The sequence below is a fragment of the Fistularia commersonii genome, chromosome 22 (genome assembly GCF_037954325.1).
Source record: "Fistularia commersonii isolate RoL2024-O1a breed Wild chromosome 22, RoL_Fcom_v1.0, whole genome shotgun sequence".
NCBI classification, from domain to species: Eukaryota; Metazoa; Chordata; class Actinopteri; order Syngnathiformes; family Fistulariidae; genus Fistularia; species Fistularia commersonii.
Window position 1 is genome coordinate 2981912 of NC_141305.1, and position 19421 is coordinate 3001332.

The 19421-nt window shown below is 45.8% G+C and overlaps 2 protein-coding genes across 6 annotated transcripts in view; one reads left to right on the forward strand and one right to left on the reverse strand.

Annotated features, from left to right (window-relative positions):
* LOC147221300 (electrogenic sodium bicarbonate cotransporter 1-like) overlaps positions 1-1568 on the reverse strand; it is a 58392-nt gene extending 56824 nt beyond the window's left edge. For all 4 annotated transcript variants that reach the window (XM_086169720.1, XM_086169723.1, XM_086169717.1 and 1 more), the window contains exon 1: positions 1360-1568. The gene's annotated coding sequence lies outside the window, so the exon portion shown is untranslated. The remainder of the gene's footprint in view (positions 1-1359) is intronic.
* Positions 1569-3255: 1687 nt separating this feature from the next.
* Positions 3256-19371, forward strand: rufy3 (RUN and FYVE domain containing 3). 2 transcript variants are annotated; one of them, XM_086169725.1, is made up of 18 exons: positions 3256-3799; positions 8119-8292; positions 8790-8907; positions 9084-9185; positions 9264-9387; positions 12601-12665; positions 12875-12940; positions 13030-13099; positions 13192-13284; positions 14771-14854; positions 15058-15225; positions 15730-15827; positions 16867-16986; positions 17461-17572; positions 17663-17745; positions 17825-17852; positions 17953-18030; positions 18405-19371. In XM_086169725.1, the coding sequence occupies exons 1-18, from the start codon at positions 3544-3546 to the stop codon at positions 18546-18548; spliced, it is 1983 nt and encodes a 660-aa protein (XP_086025851.1). In that variant the 5' UTR covers positions 3256-3543; the 3' UTR covers positions 18549-19371. The 2 variants fall into 2 exon arrangements, with proteins under 2 accessions (XP_086025851.1, XP_086025852.1); XM_086169726.1 differs by lacking the exon at positions 3256-3799 and adding an exon at positions 5621-6295.
* Positions 19372-19421: the final 50 nt, after the last annotated feature.

The following is a 19421-nucleotide window of genomic DNA, read 5'->3' on the forward strand; positions in this document are numbered from 1 at the left end:
GGGAAGAATCTGCAAACGCTTTGCTACGGCGCGGCGTCCAAGTGGGATGGCCGTTGTCTGATCTGTTTATGGTCGGGTCGAGAGGATGGGTTTTGACGTGATAAGGCGACGGGTGTTTGCAGTATTTGTCAGCAGCGTGAAGAAAACGCTCCGCTCTGACGGGGGGGGGGGGGGAGACGGCGTTCTCGGCCCACCAGATGTTCCAGAAGCGGTTGTGCGTGGTGAACTTTTGCCCCCCCGTCCGGCTCAGCTACGTCCAATTTACTGAACACTATTTTGGGAAAAGTCTGTTCCATTCTTACTTCTTCTGAAGAGGAATTTTGTTTTCACACGAGTGGAACACATTAAGATAGATAGATAGATAGATAGATAGATAGATAGATAGATAGATAGATAGATAGATAGATAGATAGATAGATAGATAGATAGATAGATAGATAGATAGATAGATAGATAGATAGATAGATAGATAGATAGATAGATAGATAGATAGATAGATAGATAGATAAACAGTTGGATTGAATAGATAGATAAACAGTTGGATTGAATAGATAGATAAACAGTTGGATTGAATAGATAGATAGATAGATAGATAGATAGATAGATAGATAGATAGATAGATAGATAGATAGATAGATAGATAGATAGATAGATAGATAGATAGATAGATAGATAGATAGATAGATAGATAGATAGATAGATAGATAGATAGATAGATAGATAGATAGATGGATTGAATAGATAGATAAACAGTTGGATTGAATAGATAGATAAACAGTTGGATTGAATAGATAGATAGATAGATAGATAGATAGATAGATAGATAGATAGATAGATAGATAGATAGATAGATAGATAGATAGATAGATAGATAGATAGATAGATAGATAGATAGATAGATAGATAGATAGATAGATAGATAGATAAACAGTTGGATTGAATAGATAGATAAACAGTTGGCTTGAATGATAGATAGATAGATAGATAGATAGATAGATAGATAGATAGATAGATAGATAGATAGATAGATAGATAGATAGATAGATAGATAGATGGATGGATGGATGGATGGATGGATGGATGGATGGATGGATGGATGGATGGATGGATGGATGGATGGATGGATGGATGGATGGATGGATAGATAGATAGATAGATAGATAGATAGATAGATAGATAGATAGATAGATAGATTCAAAATTTAGATCATTTATTGTCACATGCAGTGTAGAAACATGTTTGCTGTCTGCAGTGCACTTGGATATGTACTGATAGGAAGAGTGTAAATATTATTATAAATATGACAACAGATATGACTATGAACAGTGGCAGTGCAATAAGAGTTGGTGTGCAACTTACAAAGTGCAGGTGCAAGGACGAGACTTTACACGTGCAAGAAGAAAGAGTGCCAGCTGTGTAAGAGTTGGGTAGAACGAGTTCTCTAATCGTGTCGTTCTACATTTCACACTCCTGTACCTCCGGCCGGAGGGTAGGAGTGTGAACAGTCCATGTTGGAGGTGGGCGTGGTCCTCGGAGATGGAGGCCGCTCCCCTGCGGACTCTGTGTTGGTGGATGCTCTGCAGAGAAGGCGGTGGGGTTCTGGGGATCCTCGCTGCAGGGCGTCTGGGACGTCTTATGCAACATGCCGAACCTCCTCAGCTTCCTCAAGAAGTACAGCCGCTGTTGAGCCCTCTTCTCCGTCTGCGTGGTGTTGAGGGACCAATGAGGTCCTCGTGTATGTGGACACCCAGGTATTTGAAGATGCTCACCCTCTCAACCTCATGTCCACTATCACCTCCTTGGCCTTGTCCGTGTTGAGGGTGATGTTGTTGTCCTCACACCGCTTCACCAGACTGGCCACCTCCATCCCGTAGGCGGTTTTGTCCCCGTCGGTGATGCGCCCTATCACTGCGGTGTCGTCTGCGATCTTCAGGATGATGTCCTCATTGGAGGCGACACAGTCGTGGGTGAACTGGGTGTAGAAGACGCATCCCTGAGGATGTTCAGGATGATGCTGGCTTCTGGTTGGGGAACTTCCTGACTCAGAGATAGAGAGATAGATAGATAGATCGTGACAGACAGCAAGACAGACAGTTAGATGGATAGATGTTTCTTGGTTTGTCGCTGGAAAATAAAACATGTGCTTAGACTGACTTGCGCTTTGCACGGAATAGTGCGGTACTTGCGCAATACTGTTACGCTGTTACCATAATGACGGTAATATTTGGGATTTCAAAGCCTTCCTGCAGAGAATATATGGATATTTTTATTATGGGGCAACTGTTTTGTTATTTGCCTCATGACATTGAAAAGACAGGAGGCTATATTTAGTTTAAAAATATTTTCTAATACAGAATGGTTATAAAATTTACTTTTCTGTATAGCTAAATTTTGTATCCATACAAAAGAGGCATCTTGCAGTAAACTTCAACTATCAACACAAGTCAGTTAATAGATAGATAGATAGATAGATAGATAGATAGATAGATAGATAGATAGATAGATAGATGGATAACAAAATAAGATTAAGAAATGTATGCCAGCACTCCTTTTATCAGTGCGCCGTCTCCCCCTACCGTCCACTTTGGGTATTACAGCAGCTGAAAAAAAATCATAGTAATTGAAAATTCAAAATGGAAAAAAATTAACAATTAACAATTAAAAAATTAACAATGGCACACGCTATAACCCCTGGATACGCTGCGTGCGTAAATGTTTAGTTTTGAATCTCTTAGAAGCCACTTTCAATCTCTTCACATTGTTCGTATCGTCTCATTCTACTACCGACACGTAATGTTTGGTTTAGGAATGATGAGGTAATTAAAAAAAAATCTATCGACTGATTAAGATTGAAATAAAAAGTAATACCTTACTTTTGAAAAGCAAGACAGATGCAATTTTATTCATTTCATCCATTTGTCTTGACCAAAAACGACATTCTCACAGGTGATATAACCTGTATGAACACAGCTAACACGATGAAAAATTTGCATTCAACATTTGATTCACTTAAATTAATGCCTGGTATAAATACATCTCTTTTTGGAAAAATTAGTGGTCGAAAAATGTATTTCAAGCTTATTTTTTTCCGCAGATTAAGAGCAGCGCGTTAAAACGTCTCTGAGGCGATCGATCAGAGATGTTTAACATTTAGAGATGATCACTAAAAACGGGAGCGCTAACACAGAAAGCCGCGGGGAGTCCAATTGCATCTCTGTTAGGGCCAGGACACATCTTCGCACTTTTAACATCTTTGGAGCCGTACGCGCTGACACTGTCAGACATAACACGTAAACTCTCCCGAAATTATCAACAGATTTGGCCGAAAAATGCCTCGTAATTTCGAGGACGGCTGTGGAGGAACGTCCACAGGAGGAAGTGATATTCTGTAATTAGCTTGATTTTAGCATAAGCGAGCTAGCTTGGAACTCATAGATGTTAATATTCACGGCTATGCCCGACTGGGATAGCTAACCACATCAAGCTAGCCGAGCCCCGACGAGCCTCCACAGGTCACATGAAGCGAATTTGACCGGTGGAAGGATGGCGGAGAGGGACTCGCCGCCGGGAGAGCTTCCCCTGCCGTCGGAGGTGTCCCAAAGTTCCGATAAACAGACTTCCTCCGACGAAAATGGACACGCCGACAGCCCAGATGACACTCTCTCCCCGACTTCGGTGATCTACTTCAAGGAGGCGCTGAGCTCCTCAAACTTGATGTTCGGGAAGACAGGGTCCCTGTCGCCGACTCCACTTCGACAGTATGACTTTCAGATCGAAAGAATCGAGTCAAAACGCAGGAGTGAGTATTATAATGTCAATTTTGTTTGTTTTTTTTAATCTTGACAACCGTAATAAAACTGGCGTCATGCGCCTTAATAACCACATTTGCAAAGAACGCCCCCCTTGCTCAGCAGTTAGCATTTGCTAGCTTGACAGTTAGCTAAGTAACTTACTTACTTACTGGAGTTGCTAACGTTTTGGCTAAAACGCCCGGACAATAGTTTTGACCCACAGCTTCTGGCGCTTACATGCATTTAAGGAAAATAAACCGAGTGTCAAAGTAAAAACTTAAAAACAACCACTAATGTCAACAGAGGTGTTTCCAGGAATTAGTTCCCCCGTGATGACTTTTTCTGCCTGTTGTTTTTGGCAGGCGTGGGTTGTTGCTCTGTTGCATTTTGCCTGCCTGACTTGCACTTTTGCCTCCAAATCTGCACACAAATCCACGTAAACATGCAAAATAATTGTAAAATTTCTGTCATCGTTGATGCTGCAGTGGACGAACACTTTCGGATTGACGAAGTCACTAGATGCCGGATCTTAAAAGGGGGGTATTCATGTGATCCGGCAGTTTATCGATTAATATCCAATATAATCCCAATAACACACTCCTGACATTATAAGCAGATCTATGTAAAGTTTTGTAAGGGAATGCATTGACTGATTATTGATTTGTATTTTCTCAGTCGTATACAGTAATGTGGGTGAGGTCATCAGGCTTCCCCAAAGCTCTTATGTCTTAAGGGAAGATAAATATGAAGTCACAGTTGAAGGCCTTAACTTTATTAAAATGTATGTGAATATGTAACCGCGCTAGGATTCTAAGGGTTTTATTGTCGTATGCATTGCAAGGAAACGTGTTTCCCTGCACAATGAAATTCTTACTTTTCTGTATGCAGCGAGTGCCAGATAGTGTGACTAGGTGTTGGTAATGTAGAGGAGACACACGTTGTCTATTAATGATGTAATACAAATAGATATATTAGTACAATAGAAGGCAGTGGCTGAAAGATGTCGTGGAAATGTAAAAATAAACCTGTTTATTGGATTCTGCACGGCCATGGTAGAGTAGTAGACTTTTATCATTATCGGTGCAATTTGTGCCATTGTTGTTTGTTTTTTAGAAGAAATTATAATTACCAGCATGCATGCACTTCGGTCAAATTTCCTCAGCACATAGATCCATGCCAGGAAATGTCCTCTTATTACTGGGGTATTAATAGGTATAACAAAATTGGCCAGGCAAAACTCATTGCATACAAGTTGTTGTTTTAATACCAACGTTACACACCATTTATTAGATTTTCAAGGCTGTTCGAATCCATATTTTTTCCTCTTTGATTAAGAGAGAGTTAAGCATCGTATTTGGCTCACTATGTCACGCCGCTTTTTATTTTACATGAATGTATTTTCCTTGTATTCTGAGAAAAATCACCTGAATATCCTCTGCAGGCAGTATGGACACCGTTTTTAAAAGTTTGGCAATGTGCAGTTTATTTATTTATGAGGCAAGAAAGTTCCTTTAAGTTGGATTTGCATGAGAAGAGCACGACCTTTGGCCTTGTTGCCGTTCCGCACATTCTGCTGATCTGAACGAGCAGCTCTGTAATTGCATTGTCAAACGTATCTGCCTCCTTCTACATCCGGCTGTCGCTGCTTGAGAGACACACCAGTCCTCGCTCGATCCGTAGCTGTGACTGGATACTCTGGGGACCCCCTCCCCCGACTTTTTTTCCCCTTTTTTTTTACGCATGCACCATCTGCTCACGTGACCGTGTTGCCGTACCCAACCGTGCTGTCAGCCATCTTGGTCAACACCCACCCAGTGCATCCACTGCGGTGCACAGGCAGTCCAATCAGAGTGAACCGCCGCTTAGCCGACCGGAGGAGGGTAGTGATTTCTTTTTTTTTTCCCCGATACGGTGCTCCCTCGCATTTCAAATCCTCGGTCCGTGCAAAAAAGGATAACAAGAGTGTGAAGAGGAGGAGGAGGAGGAGGAGGAGGTGGAGGAGAGGGCAGGGCAGGCTCTCTCAAGGCAGCGGCGTATTTCTCTCAGCTGTAGCAGGGAGGCGAGGAGGGTGCAGGCATAAAGAGGAGCTTTCAGACACCTGCTGGAGGCTGCAGCAGGCCTCCCCTCATCTTGGCCTATCCCCCCCTCCCCACCCCCTTTGTTTTGATGCTCTTTTCAACCTCTGCGATTCGCGTTTCCCGCTGACCCGTTATTTTTCGGGCCTTTCCGCGGCTTCTGGAACTTAACGGCTTCGCCTCCCCCCGCACCCCCAGCCACCCCCCGCGCGCCGGCGGCGTTGGTTTTGCCTCACATCGGCTGAGTCATCATGTCCGATCTGACGCCTCAGAGCGAAACCCCGACCCCTACCACAGACAAGATCACCCAGGCCGCCCGGGAAACCATCTATCTCTGCAACTTTCGCGTGTCGGTGGATGGCGAATGGCTCTGCTTGCGCGAGCTCAACGACATCTCCCTCACCCCGGACCCAGAGCCGGCCCATGAAGGTAATGTGATCGCTTAGCTCGGCGTCCAAGAGGGGGGTTGGGGAAGCTACGCCGGTGCTCGGGTCCCTGGACGCTCGACGTCTCAAAGAGTCAACTGTTGTTGCTGCGTCTCGTTTCAGCTGCGTCACGGCGGCTTTAAGTGGAGCCGTTTTGTCACGCATGAGAGTCCCACGGTGTGGATGACGCCGTGTGTAAATAAGCTAAGCAACAACAACAGTAAAACAGGAAGTGCAGGGTGGAAGTCGTTTTTTTTTTTTTACTGGGTTTTAAATTAGACACAGAGGCGTGGGTTGCTCGAGTCATAAACACAAGGCAGATTTTGTTGTTTGTCCACACAAAGCCCTTCCTCTTCCTCATCCCTTGCCACGCCTTCTCTCAAATCCTTCGCCGAGATGGAAAATTAGCAGGTTGATGAAGAACGCAGGAGGCCTAGACTTTTGTTTCTCCTTTTCCCTGCCGGCCGGAAAATTCAACACCACGGCGTTCCCACCCGTTGATGGCGTTAGCAAAGGACCCTCCATGGACAGATTCCACATTTGTTTAGCCAAGTTACTGCTACTCATTCTCCCTGCTGCTGTTTCCTGACCTTCTCAGCATGTCAACTGGTTTTGTTTTTGCTTTTTTTGAATGACTATCAGTCGCCTATTAACATTTTTCTACACCACTCGATAGCAGAGTTGACTGTTTTTTGTTTTTGTCTGTTGCCAGGAAGTAATCCTTATAATATGGCTTCTTCAAAATTGTGTTGGGAGTCTTTTTATAGGTTTCCTCTGACAAACAGCAGCTTTATAGATAATTAAACAAACACTTGTACAAAAGTATGGTGTTTTCTGAATGGTGTTTAAATGGGAGCTAAATTGCGGACAGCTAATCCGTTTTTCCCGCAGAATGACTCTCAGTGTCTCTCTCATGTTGGGCGGAAACCGCCGTCTCCGTAGAAACGACGAAAAGCTTGTTAAACTGAACCGTGAAGAGAGAAGCTGAGCTTGGCAACTGCCAATCAAATCACACATTTTCTGCAAAGTCCTGAAGGCGATCCGCCTCAAGCATTTTGTGGTCTAATTTTGAAAATTTCGCTTTTTTTTTTTTTTTTTTTGATCGTATGTTGAAGCAGAATATTTCTCATACCAGGCACTTGGATATTTTGCTTTTATAAATATCTGCAGACAGATGCCCTTTATTGCACTTATCCTTTACTTATTTGGATTTTAAATGCACAAGCACTAGTTTTAAGTGTGTTCAAATCAGAGGCTATTGTTGCTAATTTTATGCAACATAAAGAGACCATTCACATGATTAGCCGCGGTTTCATCCAAGTAATTGGTTACTTGGTGATGCTAAATATGCGCCATATACGCTGTAATGATGGCCGCTATATCTGGCTACAGTGGCAGCGATACACCCAACATGCTAGTTTTGTTATAGAAGATTCAAACCAGGAATTCCAAAGCAGAAACTCAAGGACAGGTTGAAAAATAATAGTTCATTGGTTCAGTTTGTTGTTGTCCTGTGGCGTCCGGGTGCGGTAAGGCGGTAAGAATAACCCGGACGATCACACGGCGACAGATCCCAAGAACCTTGTAGAACTTTGTAAAACCCTCTAAGGGTCCATTGTTAGTTGTCCGGCATATATTTCGGATCTGTCCGTCACTTCCAGAGGCTTCGGAGCCTTGGCTCTCATGAGCCCGATCCGTCGCAGGAATCTGGCCAGTTAAAGCTTTTACAAAGAGGCAGCTGAAAGCTCGGGCGGGGGGGGGGGGGGGGGGGGGGGGGGTCAGTCGGGGCTCATCTCATGGCTTTTCTCCACGTCCTCCCCCTTCCAGATCCCAAGGATCCCATTACAATCGAAAGGCTTAACCTGATGAACATGGCCAAGCTGAGCATCAAGGGTCTGATCGAGTCGGCGCTCAACCTCGGACGCACTCTGGACTCGGACTACGCGCCGCTCCAGCAGTTCTTCGTGGTGATGGAGCACTGTCTGAAGCACGGATTGAAAAGTAGGTGCCGTCCTCCTCCCGTCTCCTCCGGCAGTTTGAAGACGGGAAGCTCTAAAAAGGGGCGACGGTGGAAGCGACGGGCCTTTGAACAACCGACCACGGGGAGGCCTTTGAGTATTCTGGGATGCGTTTATTTCTGTTTTTCGCGGCCCTTTGTAAGATATTCGGCCTCACGTGCGCCGAGGAACGAGACACGTTGCAAAGTTTACCGCGGTAAGAATAAGAATAAGAACAACTTTATTTATCCCCAAGGAAATTGTTGTGCCAGTTTCAAGTAAAACATAACAATAATAAATCTTCTGCTTCTTCTTTCCATAATAAATAATAGTAGGAAATTGTATAAACAGTAAAAAAAAGGGGGGAGAATAAGAAATACAAATAAAACTATAAAGTGTCAAAGTCAAGGCTATAAAGTGCTTTAACCTCGGTTGCGTCCTGTATTTCGCCTTCGTGTTCGCCGGGTATTTACTTCACCGGGCGTGTCTCTCCATCTCCAGCCAAGAAGACCTTCCTGGGGCAGAACAAGTCCTTCTGGGGGGCGCTGGAGCTGGTGGAGAAGCTGACCCCCGAGGCGGGCGAGATCACCGCCAGTGTGAAAGACCTGCCGGGCCTGAAGTAAGCTTCTTCATTAGGTTCCACCGTTTTTTTGTTTTTTTTTTAAAAAAAGCAAGCACATTCTGGAGGATGAAATCCAGAAGCACATAAGAGAACAACGTCAAACCGTTTTTACGGCTGCTGAACACCTTGAGATGCTTTAGCGGAACTCACGCGACATCTCGCTTCTACCGCAGGACCCCTTTGGGCCGAGGGCGCGCTTGGTTGCGGCTGGCCTTGATGCAGAAGAAACTGTCGGACTACATGAAGACCATCATCAACAGAAAGGACCTCCTCAGGTGAGTCCGACATCGGCTCCGAGGAGATAAATCCTCCGCCGGTTTAAAAACCCCGACGCCCGCCTCCTCTGCCCGCAGTGAATTCTACGAGCCCAACGCGTTGATGATGGAGGAGGAGGGCGCCGTCATCGCCGGGCTGCTGGTCGGGCTGAACGTCATCGACGCCAATCTGTGTATGAAAGGAGAAGATCTGGACTCGCAGGTGATTCGGCTTTCGCTCTGAACTGGCAAAGAATGCGGGGAAAACACAACGCTCAGAGCGCCGATTCTCCAACGGAGGAGACCGACGACGCTTCTGAACGAGGGTCCAGATGGCAGCGGCAAAGACGTGACAAGTGAAATCTCCAGAGATGTTTCCGTGAATGAAAAGAGGAAGAAGATAAATAATGGGGTTTTTACGCAAATCGACCCACGCCACGTTCTAGATCAGTGGTTCTTAACCTTGTTGGAGGTACTGAACCCCACCTGTTTTACATGCGCATTCACCGAACCCTTCTTTATTGGATCGAGGATCGGTTCGTCGATGGGTACAAAGAACAGGCAGAGTAGCCTTTTCATCGAATCTGGCTCCCTTCACCTTGAATCCAGCAAGCGCTATGTTCTTGTAGTTCCCATCTCCATGCAGCTGAAGGAAGCCTTCCCTTAGTTTTGCCGGTGCTGGACTAGAATTGCTCATCTTGTCTTTGCAAATCATGCAGTTAGGACATCGATTCCAATCACGTTCCGTCATACACGTGAATCCGTATTGTACGTGTTCTTCCGACCGCTTTCTTTTTTTGCCCGACATAATTAGTATGAAGGGATTAAAATATTAAGAAAGAAATCACATGACGTACCATCACGACAGTCACAAGTTACTACAATTGATCGCGCCAAAATCCCTGCAGCACGGATAGGCCGAGCTATGTAGCGTGATCACCTGCGGCCAGTGATGTCATCACCAATGTGTGTCTTGACCTCCGCCGAACCCCTGAGACTGACCCACCGAACCCCTGGGGTTCGATCGAACCCAGGTTAAGAACCACTGTTCTAGATAGACAGGTGGACAAAATGGCGCGGCGGTTAGCGCCTCCGCCTCACAGACAGAAGGTTGGATTCCCACCAAGGGGCTTTTCTGTGTGGAGTCTCCATGTTCTCACCGTGTCTGCGTGGGGTTCCTCCAGGTTCCTCCCACGGGAGGAGAACATGCCGGAGGTTCATCTAAAACACTGAATTGTTCAGATGTGTGAACGAAAGGGTGCACGGTTGTACGTCTCTGTGACTGGCTGGCGACCGGTCCAGAGGGAACCCAGCCTCTCCACCAATGACAGCTGGGATTTGGTTCCAGCAGCCACGAGCCCGAGTGGAGGATTAGTCTTCTTCTTCTTCTTCTTCTTCTTCTTCTTCTTCTTCTTCTTCTTCTTTCGGCCACAGCGAGTCAACTTTCTCCATCTAATCCTATTCTTTGTATCCTCCTCTCTCACACCAACTACCTTCATATCCTCTCTCACTACGTCCATAAATCTTCTCTTTCGTCTTCCTCTGGACCTCCTGCCAGGCAACCTTCAGCAACGTTCTACCTTTAGACATGAACAGAGGAGTGTTCATGTCCAAACCATCTCAGTCATCACTTTGTCTCGGTCATACATGTCCTGCACCTCTGTGATAAATTCTTCTTTTCCTTTGGGCTTCTCCCTTCAGGTGTCACCACAGCAAATCAACTTTCTCCATCTAACCCTATTCTCTGTATCTTCCTCTCTCACACCAACTACCTTCATATCCTCTCTCACTACGTCCATAAATCTTCTCTTTGGTCTTCCTCGAGACCTCTTGCCTGGCAGCTCCAGTTCCAGCATCCGTCTACCAATATATTCACAATCCCTCCTCTGTACATTACTGAACATCTCAGTCTGGCTTCTCTGACCTTCTCTCCAAAACATCTAACATGTGCTGTTCCTCTGATAGACTCATTCCTGATCCTATCCATCCTGGTCACTCCCAAAGAGAACCTCAACATCTTCATCTCTGCAACCTCTAGTTCTGCCTGCTGTCTTTCAGTCATTGTAACAGTTTCTAGTCCATACATCATCGCTGTCTTGTACACCTTTCCTTTTATTCTGGCCGATAGTCTTCTATCACATAGAACCCCTGACACTTTTCTCCACCCATTCCAACCTGCTTGGACCCGTCTCTTCACCTCTTTTCCGCACTCTCCGTTGCTCTGGACTGTTGACCCCAAGTACCTGAAATCCTCCAGCTTCTTGATCTCCACTCCCTGTAGCCTCACCGTTCCACCCGAGTTCCTCTCATTCACACACATATATTCTGTCTTGCTGCGACTAACTTTCATTCCTCTGAGGATTAGTCTTATAGGTGATGATTGAATGAAAAAGTTACATGAAAATTTCTGACTCTCAAATTGAAGCTCAGTGAATTCCAAAACAAGGCCGTAAACGAACCGGATGATCCGGGTAACTTGATCGCCAGGCAAAAACGGTATTTGGTTGAACAGTAATTGGTTTTTGCCAAATGACCAATCAAATCTAGGCGATTCTTCTTCTTTCCCCTTCATTGCTCCCTTCACTGAAATCTTTTCCCCAATGCCGCTCTTTTGTTTGTTTGTTTGTTTACAAGTTTATTAGGACAGTGTACAAATACATTTAGCACAGAGGCAGAGATGTTTGTACCAGATTATAGCTCATAGCTAATTTCCATCTGTAGTCCTATTCAATACAAATATAAAACTGTATAAAATAGACAATATATACTGATCAAAAAAATAAAGGGAACACTTAAACAACACAATGTAACTCCAAGTCAATCACACTTGTGTGAAATCATAGTGTCCACTCAGGAAGCAACACAGATTCATTTTGACTTGTTTTAAGGACATTACATCAAAGTTGGATCAGCCTGGAGTTTGTTTTTACACTTTAATTTTGAGTGGGATTCCCAATCCAGACCTCCTCCATGGGTTGATACAATTGATTTCCATTGATCATTTTTGTGTGATTATGTTGTCAGCACATTCAATTGTGTAAAGAGCAAAGTATTTCATAAGAATATTTCATTCATTTAGATCTAGGATGTGTTTTTTAAGTGTTCCCTTTATTTTTTTGAGCAGTGTATATAAAATATACGGATAGGCAATAAAATAACTATACAATATATAAACAGGCAATAAAATATGTCTTTTGCAAGTTGAAAGTGCTATTGTTGTGATATTGTTACTTTGGTCATCTGGGGGTCAAAATACCCGTCTGGCATTACTAGTGTGAGCATGTTTGGTGCTCCAGAATCTTAATTTTTTGCGGCCCGTGTAAAGGTGTGAAAATCAGTTACGTTTTGAGATCGGAACCGCAGTTGTTATTGTGAAAGGACCTGAAGAGTCTTGTCTTGTCCCTGATTATCTTCTTGGCACCTCCCGCTCCTGCAGGTGGGGGTGATTGACTTCTCCATGTACCTGAAAGACGGCGGCCACAGTAGTAAGAGCGCCGAGGGGTGAGTTTCTCCGTCGGCGCGGGTCGATCACGATCGGATCGAGACCCGCCGTTTAAATGTCCGATCGGGATTCTTCTCCATTATCTAAAGGACGCTAATAATTCAGTGAAGCCTGTCAGATTCGCGTTTGCGCACTTGTTTACTAAAGTAACTCAAGTAAGTGAAGTTCTTACCGGTCTTCTTCTCTCTGGACGTTCCTGCCTCCTCAGCGACGGTCAGATCACCGCCATTCTCGACCAGAAGAACTACGTCGAGGAACTGAACAGACATTTAAGGTTTGTCCGACGATCTTTCTTTTATTTTACTTTTTTTTTTTTAAGCGCCGCCACTCAAGCTGTGTGGGGGTTCGCCGTCTCATTCACAGCGCTTCCGTCAATAACCTCCAGGCCAAAGTGGACGCCCTGGAAAAGTCCAACACCAAGCTGACAGAGGAGGTGAGACCCGCCGACCTGAGCTTTTTCACCCCTTCTGGTCGCAACTACATATTTCTTTTTTCTTTTTTTTTTTTTTTTTCCGGCATCCACAGCTGGCGGTGGCCAACAACAGGATCATCACTCTGCAGGAGGACGTGGAGCGGGTGAAGGAGGAGAGCTCGTACCAGCTGGAGTCCAGCAGAAAGGTGAAGATAGCAACTTGGTTAAAGATTCGTCCCCCCCCCCCCCAAAAAAAAAAGACTTTGTATTTGAACGTGAGGCGAGGGAACATGGAGAGCGGTCCTGGAAAATGGTGACCTCGCCATATTTGTAGATTTCTATTACACAAAATAAAACAAAAAATATATAAAAATTGTATCACGAATTAAAAGTCCAGATTTTTTTATTGTTGATTCGCGCAAAAATTGTATTTTTATGAATCTATTATCTCTATTATTCTAACGCAGGGGTCAGGAACCCATGGCTCTTCTGGTGATGCCATATGGCTCCCAGACAATTTTGAGTTGAAAAAGAAAAAATCAGTTTGGATCTGATTTTAAAATACATGTGATATTTCTTCATAATAATTTTAGGGTTAGATGGAGAAAGTTGAGTCGCTGTTGCGACCTCTGAAGGTAAAAATATTTCTTCATAATGCTGTGTAATTTTAAAGTAAACAGAAATTAGTTTTGAAGATAAATTTCACGGGTCGCCCGTCGGTCGGGTCGGGAACCGTTGGCTTCCGAGCACGTCTGGGTCGTTGTAAAGGTGAAGAAATTAATTTTATCAAATAGTTAATACGCGTCAACCCTCGTAGCGGAAAAGATGGCGACAAAGAAAAAAAAAGATGATTACCGTGCATTCCAGGCTGCGTGGACGGAGGAATTTGCATTTGGATCTGCGGTACGTCTAATATGCCATGATAAAATTGCATTGATGAATCGGTCAAATATAAAGCAGCACTTCGAGCAAATCCGTGCAGCACCAGAGGTCGCGTTAAAAGTTAGACGTATTTCATTTTTTGTGCGTTAAAAATACTATTTCTTGATGAAATATATCAAGAAATATTTGGCTTTTGTGGCTCTCCCAGTCAAAAAGGTTCCCGACCCCTGTTCTAACGGCAAAAGAAGCAGGTTGCAGCCAACCAGAGCGCGGTGCTCAGTATCCTGGGCTGTGATTGGCTCAGCGACCGTAGAATCATGAGAATCCCCTGCCTTGCTATTATTACTTGTTTAAGAGTAAAGGAATTCTTATAATCTGGTGCACCTTATGTATGAATTCTTTTTGTGCTTACTGACCTAACTTACTGACTTAACAGTTTCCGAGGTAACAAAGCGAGATGAACGAAATAAATAAAGCTTGACTTAATTGACTGTTTCGTTTTATATACCGTGTGTTTCATCATCCGCTTTGACAATAGACCTGTTTGTTGATATTGTGCCTTATGGTCCTCAAAATATGGTAATAAAATACATATAAATAAGAAGATAAAACTATGACCGCTACTCGGCAGATTGTAGTTTATCGCGTCTGGCTCCGGAACATAACCCGCGACAAACGCTGTAAGGATATTTGTATCCTGATTGTGATTTCAGGCACGTTGCCTTCGACCTTCAACCTCCACGAAGGGCCTCCTTATATGTTCGATAATCATACTAAACGATAAATAACGACATTGTTGTTGCTCTCCAGGCGCTGAGGAGCGACTCGGCAGCGGACGGACAAACCCTGGGTGAAACTCGCAAGCAGCTCAAGGAGGAGACTCTGCTCCGATTGGTGGGTCTAAGAGTCTTAGCCGTGAACTTAAGGCTCCAAATAACTCTGCGTTTTGATTCTGAACATTTCTATTAGCTGTCTTTATGCACTGTTTGACACAAAAAAACATACAAGATGTCTGTAGATACCCACTTTATAATATTACATCAGACGTATCCAACACTCTGGTATCGTGAAGAATAATATGTTTTTATTCCGTTTAGGACGTGGAGAAGGAGCTAGAGGTGCAGATCGGGATGAAGCAGGAGATGGAGCTGTCCATGAAGATGCTGGAGAAAGACATCTGCGAGAAGCAGGACGCCTTGGTGGAGCTCAGGCAGCAGCTGGAAGATCTCCGCGCCATCAACCAACAGCTCAGCCACAAGTCACAGGTGAGGCGAAAACCGGAGCGTCGGAGTCGACGCATCCATCCGCAGTTTGTGGAAGTCCCAATATTTTGGGATTGAGGTGGAAGGCGCTTCCCGGTGGATCTAAAGGCAGGGTGACAAGCGCCAAATTCAAGGTCAGCAAGATCTTGCGATCGATTCCAGATTCCCTCCCGGACGGCGAGTAGATCCTCCAGGGCTTCCGCCTGCTCCGCCTGCAGGATTTTAGAAATAGCCGGCGAGGCGGTGAACTGATCAGCCACAGGGACAGAGGTTTGCCGACGGGTTTAATAACAAAAAATAAATAAAAATCAACATTTGGGGAAAAAATAACTCCAGCAATTCGTTCGCTCATACATTCATTCGTTTCCAATGCTGTCTTTGGACGACGAGGACCCGTCGCTAGTCAGGCTGCATCTGGACACAAACGTGTCGTCTAGACGCGGAGCCAGCGAACAAAATCTTCCGCGTCTGCGGTGCACGCTAACCGACGCGGCCGCTCTTCCCCAGAGCGCGGACGCCAGCTCCAAACAGAAGGGCGAGGTCATCGCTCGGATGGAGGAGAAGATAAATCAGATGTCGGGGACGGTCAAGCAGCTGGAGAGCAGGTGAGCAGGAGCTCGGCTCCTCCCTCGAACGTCCTCCCGCACAGCGCCGCCGTACATTTCCACCTGCCGCTCCGGTTTCTCAACTCTCCGTGTTGTCCCCGTCTGTCTCCTCTCCTTCACCTCCCATCCTCATGGTTTTTATTCACCCCTACGCACCCCACACACACACACACATATTTATTGGATGCAGTGACAAACACCTGGTGAAACAGGCCAGAAACCTGAACTCCACTGCCGGGAAGCTGCTCCAGCTGCAGCAGTAGCCAACCCACTTCCTTCTCCAGCTCGCTTTCATAACTCTGACTACGACCCCCCCCTCCCGCCTGATATAGAAATAACCAATCTAGGATATTATCTTTTCCGTATGACGCTACTTTGTTGTTGAAGTTTAGAAAAAAAAAAAAAGCAAAAAAAAAAAACTACTTCCTACATCCTCCCGCAGCAGCTCTCCAGCATCAGCTTTGAGTAGTGTGGACTGACTCCCATCATTTAAGCAGCCTCTCCTCCCGTTCCCAAACCCTCCCCCCGCCGAATCCTCGCTCTCTCTGACCGAAGCCGCGTCAGCTTTATATTCCCGAGGCGCCGGAGGAGGGTTTCGGTCTCCGCCGTAGAAAACTCCGCTGTACCGTTAATCCAAAGAATTAGACGCAGCCTTCCTTCCCTCCCCCCGTTCTTTCCCCCCTTTTCCCCTGAAAGGAAGCTGAACCGGTGTCGCTTTGCACCGCGTTCAGATGGCGAAGGACGGCGCGGCGGCAGAGGAGGGCAGGATGAATTCAGTACTTTTGGATTGTATGTGAACATACCATGGTGTCAACTGTAGTAACCATTAGGCTAATAAAAGGATCAACAAGTCAACAAAATCATCCGGCTTCACACTTCCTTTCTGTCCCAGTCTTCAGCTGTATCTTTTTTTTTTTTTTTTTGTTCATCTTTCCTTTTTTTTTTTTTAAGTTGCCATCTTTTTTTCCAACCATGTTTCTTTCAAGTTTTTGTTTTACCATTAAGTTTTTGTCACCCCGCCGCCGCCAACGCCGACCAGATCCAAGCAGGCGGAGAAGCAGAGGGATTCGGCGTTGGAGGCCAACCGGCTCTTCAAGCAGGAGTTCGGGGACAAGATAGAGAGTCTGCAGGTGGAGGTGGAGCAGCTGAGGAGGCACAGGTGAAAACACACCCCGGGGTGGCGTCGCGTCAGGAGCCGAGGAAACGTTTCGACCCTCGTTCGCCTCCCTCCGCAGAAATTGGGCACTGGAATAAATAGCAATACCGTTTTGTTGGTGTGCATGATTTATAAACAAAGCAGCCTGATCTCTGGCTTCCTGTGAGTGACCTCGGGTCATCCGCTCGCCCCGAGTAGCGATGCTAAAGCTACAGCCGCGCTGGTTTTAAAGGCAGCTAGCTTAATGTTAGCCTGTGGAGGTTCACGGTGAATTCTTGTCTTGGCACCTGGACTTGAATTTCTTCACTTGAAGATGTTTCGCCCCTCATCCGAGAGGCCTCTGAATATATCTGCCAGGTTTTTGGGCGGTTCTTTGTAAATGGAAGAGTCGATCTGCGGAAACTAGGTGTAAGGGGCGGGGATTGTTATGCTAATGTTATGCTAGCTTGACGTTAGCCTCTGCACGGGCGCCACCAGGTCCTGCTTGGAGCTGGAGCTGAGGAAGGAGCGCGAGCGGAGGGGCGACCAGCAGCCCAGGCAGCCTGTCGGCCCCCGGAGGGAGAGGAGGCCCCCGGAGAGCACGCCCAAAGTAAAACCCTCGACCACGTGGCGCCGAAATGAAACGCGGTTCGATCCGTCAGGGTGTTACAGGTGTGTACGTGTCAACTTCCCCTCGCAGCCTCTCCCAGAATCCCCGGCGGCTAGAAGGGAGAACGAGTTTCATCCGGGGACGGACGACAGAACCAGTCCCGGCTCCAGCTTGTGGGTATTTTCCTGACCGAAAGCTATCCAGCCTTGGTTGGTTTGTTCAATATATGTTTGTTTTCTGTTTCTTTTTCAGGTCTCTGTCGCATCACGGCGACGAGCAGGTGATCTTTTCCATCCACACTTAAACGAGAAATAAATCAGTCTGTGAGAAAAAGCGTCAAAATGAAATTGAAGAAAAAAATCCATTTTTATTTCCCGCAGGACGAGTCTTTCGTGGAAATCGGCGGGCCGACTCTCTGTGGCATCTGTGAGCAGGACGACTCGCTGCTGAGGGCCAAGGTAAAGGCGCCGCTGCCGGAAAACAGGAAGTCGACCAGCCGGCCGCCGTTTCCCTGACGCCGCCTTTCATGCCTCTAATAAAACTGGATCTAATGTCACACACACACACACACACACACACACAGGGGCAACACGTGCTCTGCCACTTAGTGTTTTCTCAAGGTGTGTGTGTGTGTGTTTTCCTAAAATAAAACATCAAACTCCATTTTAGCCGCGCTCCTTTGCAGGAGGTTTAAAAAGAAATTCCATTTTCAAAGCATCGGCGGAAATCTTTTATCCACATTCGCCATCGATGTTGCGCAGACGCGTCGTCATGGCGATTGCTGTTTCATCCCGAGTGACCGAGCCTGCCTCCCCCTCTCTCCGTCTTCCAGAAGCGCTGCAAGAACTGCACCGGCGTGTTCTGCGAGAGCTGCGTGGCCCACCAGCTGCCGCTGCCTTCGTCCATCCTCCCGGAGACGGTGTGCTCCACCTGCTACTCCCAGCTGCTCCAACAGTACGCCTCCACGCCAACATGAACATTGCCACGCCGACACTGCAGGAAACGCACTTTTTCTTTTTGACTCGAACGTCACGAAAGCTCTGCTCGTCTCAACTATTTTTTTTTTTTCTTTTTTTTTTAATCTCAATCAACCCTTTAGGCATTAACTCTTCCTCCTCTGGCAGGTTTGAACGTGTGCTAGCAGGTCGATTCGACTGCGGTGGTGTTTTTGGAGTGGAAACCTGCGGCTCCCCTAAGCGACAAGGTCACCTGATTAAATTTTGGACATATTTTTTAAAAGGAAAAGCGGCATTTAACTGCAACGAGGTTGCGAATTTTTCATCAGGAATCGATTTTTGACTCGCGATCCAAAAACGTGTAAATATTTCGTACGCTTTAAACGTGTTCGGGGCATAAATGCACTCAGCCGAGACGCTCGGTCCGATCGAAGACATCGAAAAGGAATTTGAAATGACTTTCTCGACGGTGCGAGTTTTTCCCCTCAAGTTTGACCCGTTTCCATCGAGCGGATGCGTCGTCATGGCAACTGAAAATGCGATGACGAAAAAGATGGACCTGATGAATCTAATGTAAAATCTAAATACTGGAATGTAAACGTCTTTCGCCTGTAGAAACTGGTAAACAGATATACTTTATATCTAGTCTTAAAGCGGTAGGAGGCGGCGTTTTCGGATTTCGAAGGCGGGGCCGGTTTGAAGTGGGCTTATTACGCTCTTATAAATGGCATTTCTTTTAGAACGGCTGCTTTTCTTTTGTGGACTCATAAACAGCCGATGATCCCAAAGGTTAACCTGCTGGGATGGGAGGGGCTTCTGAGATCAATAAAGATATCAAGGAGTTTTAGGGTGCAGGGTTTTTTTTTTTTGTTTAACACAATGACACAGAACGC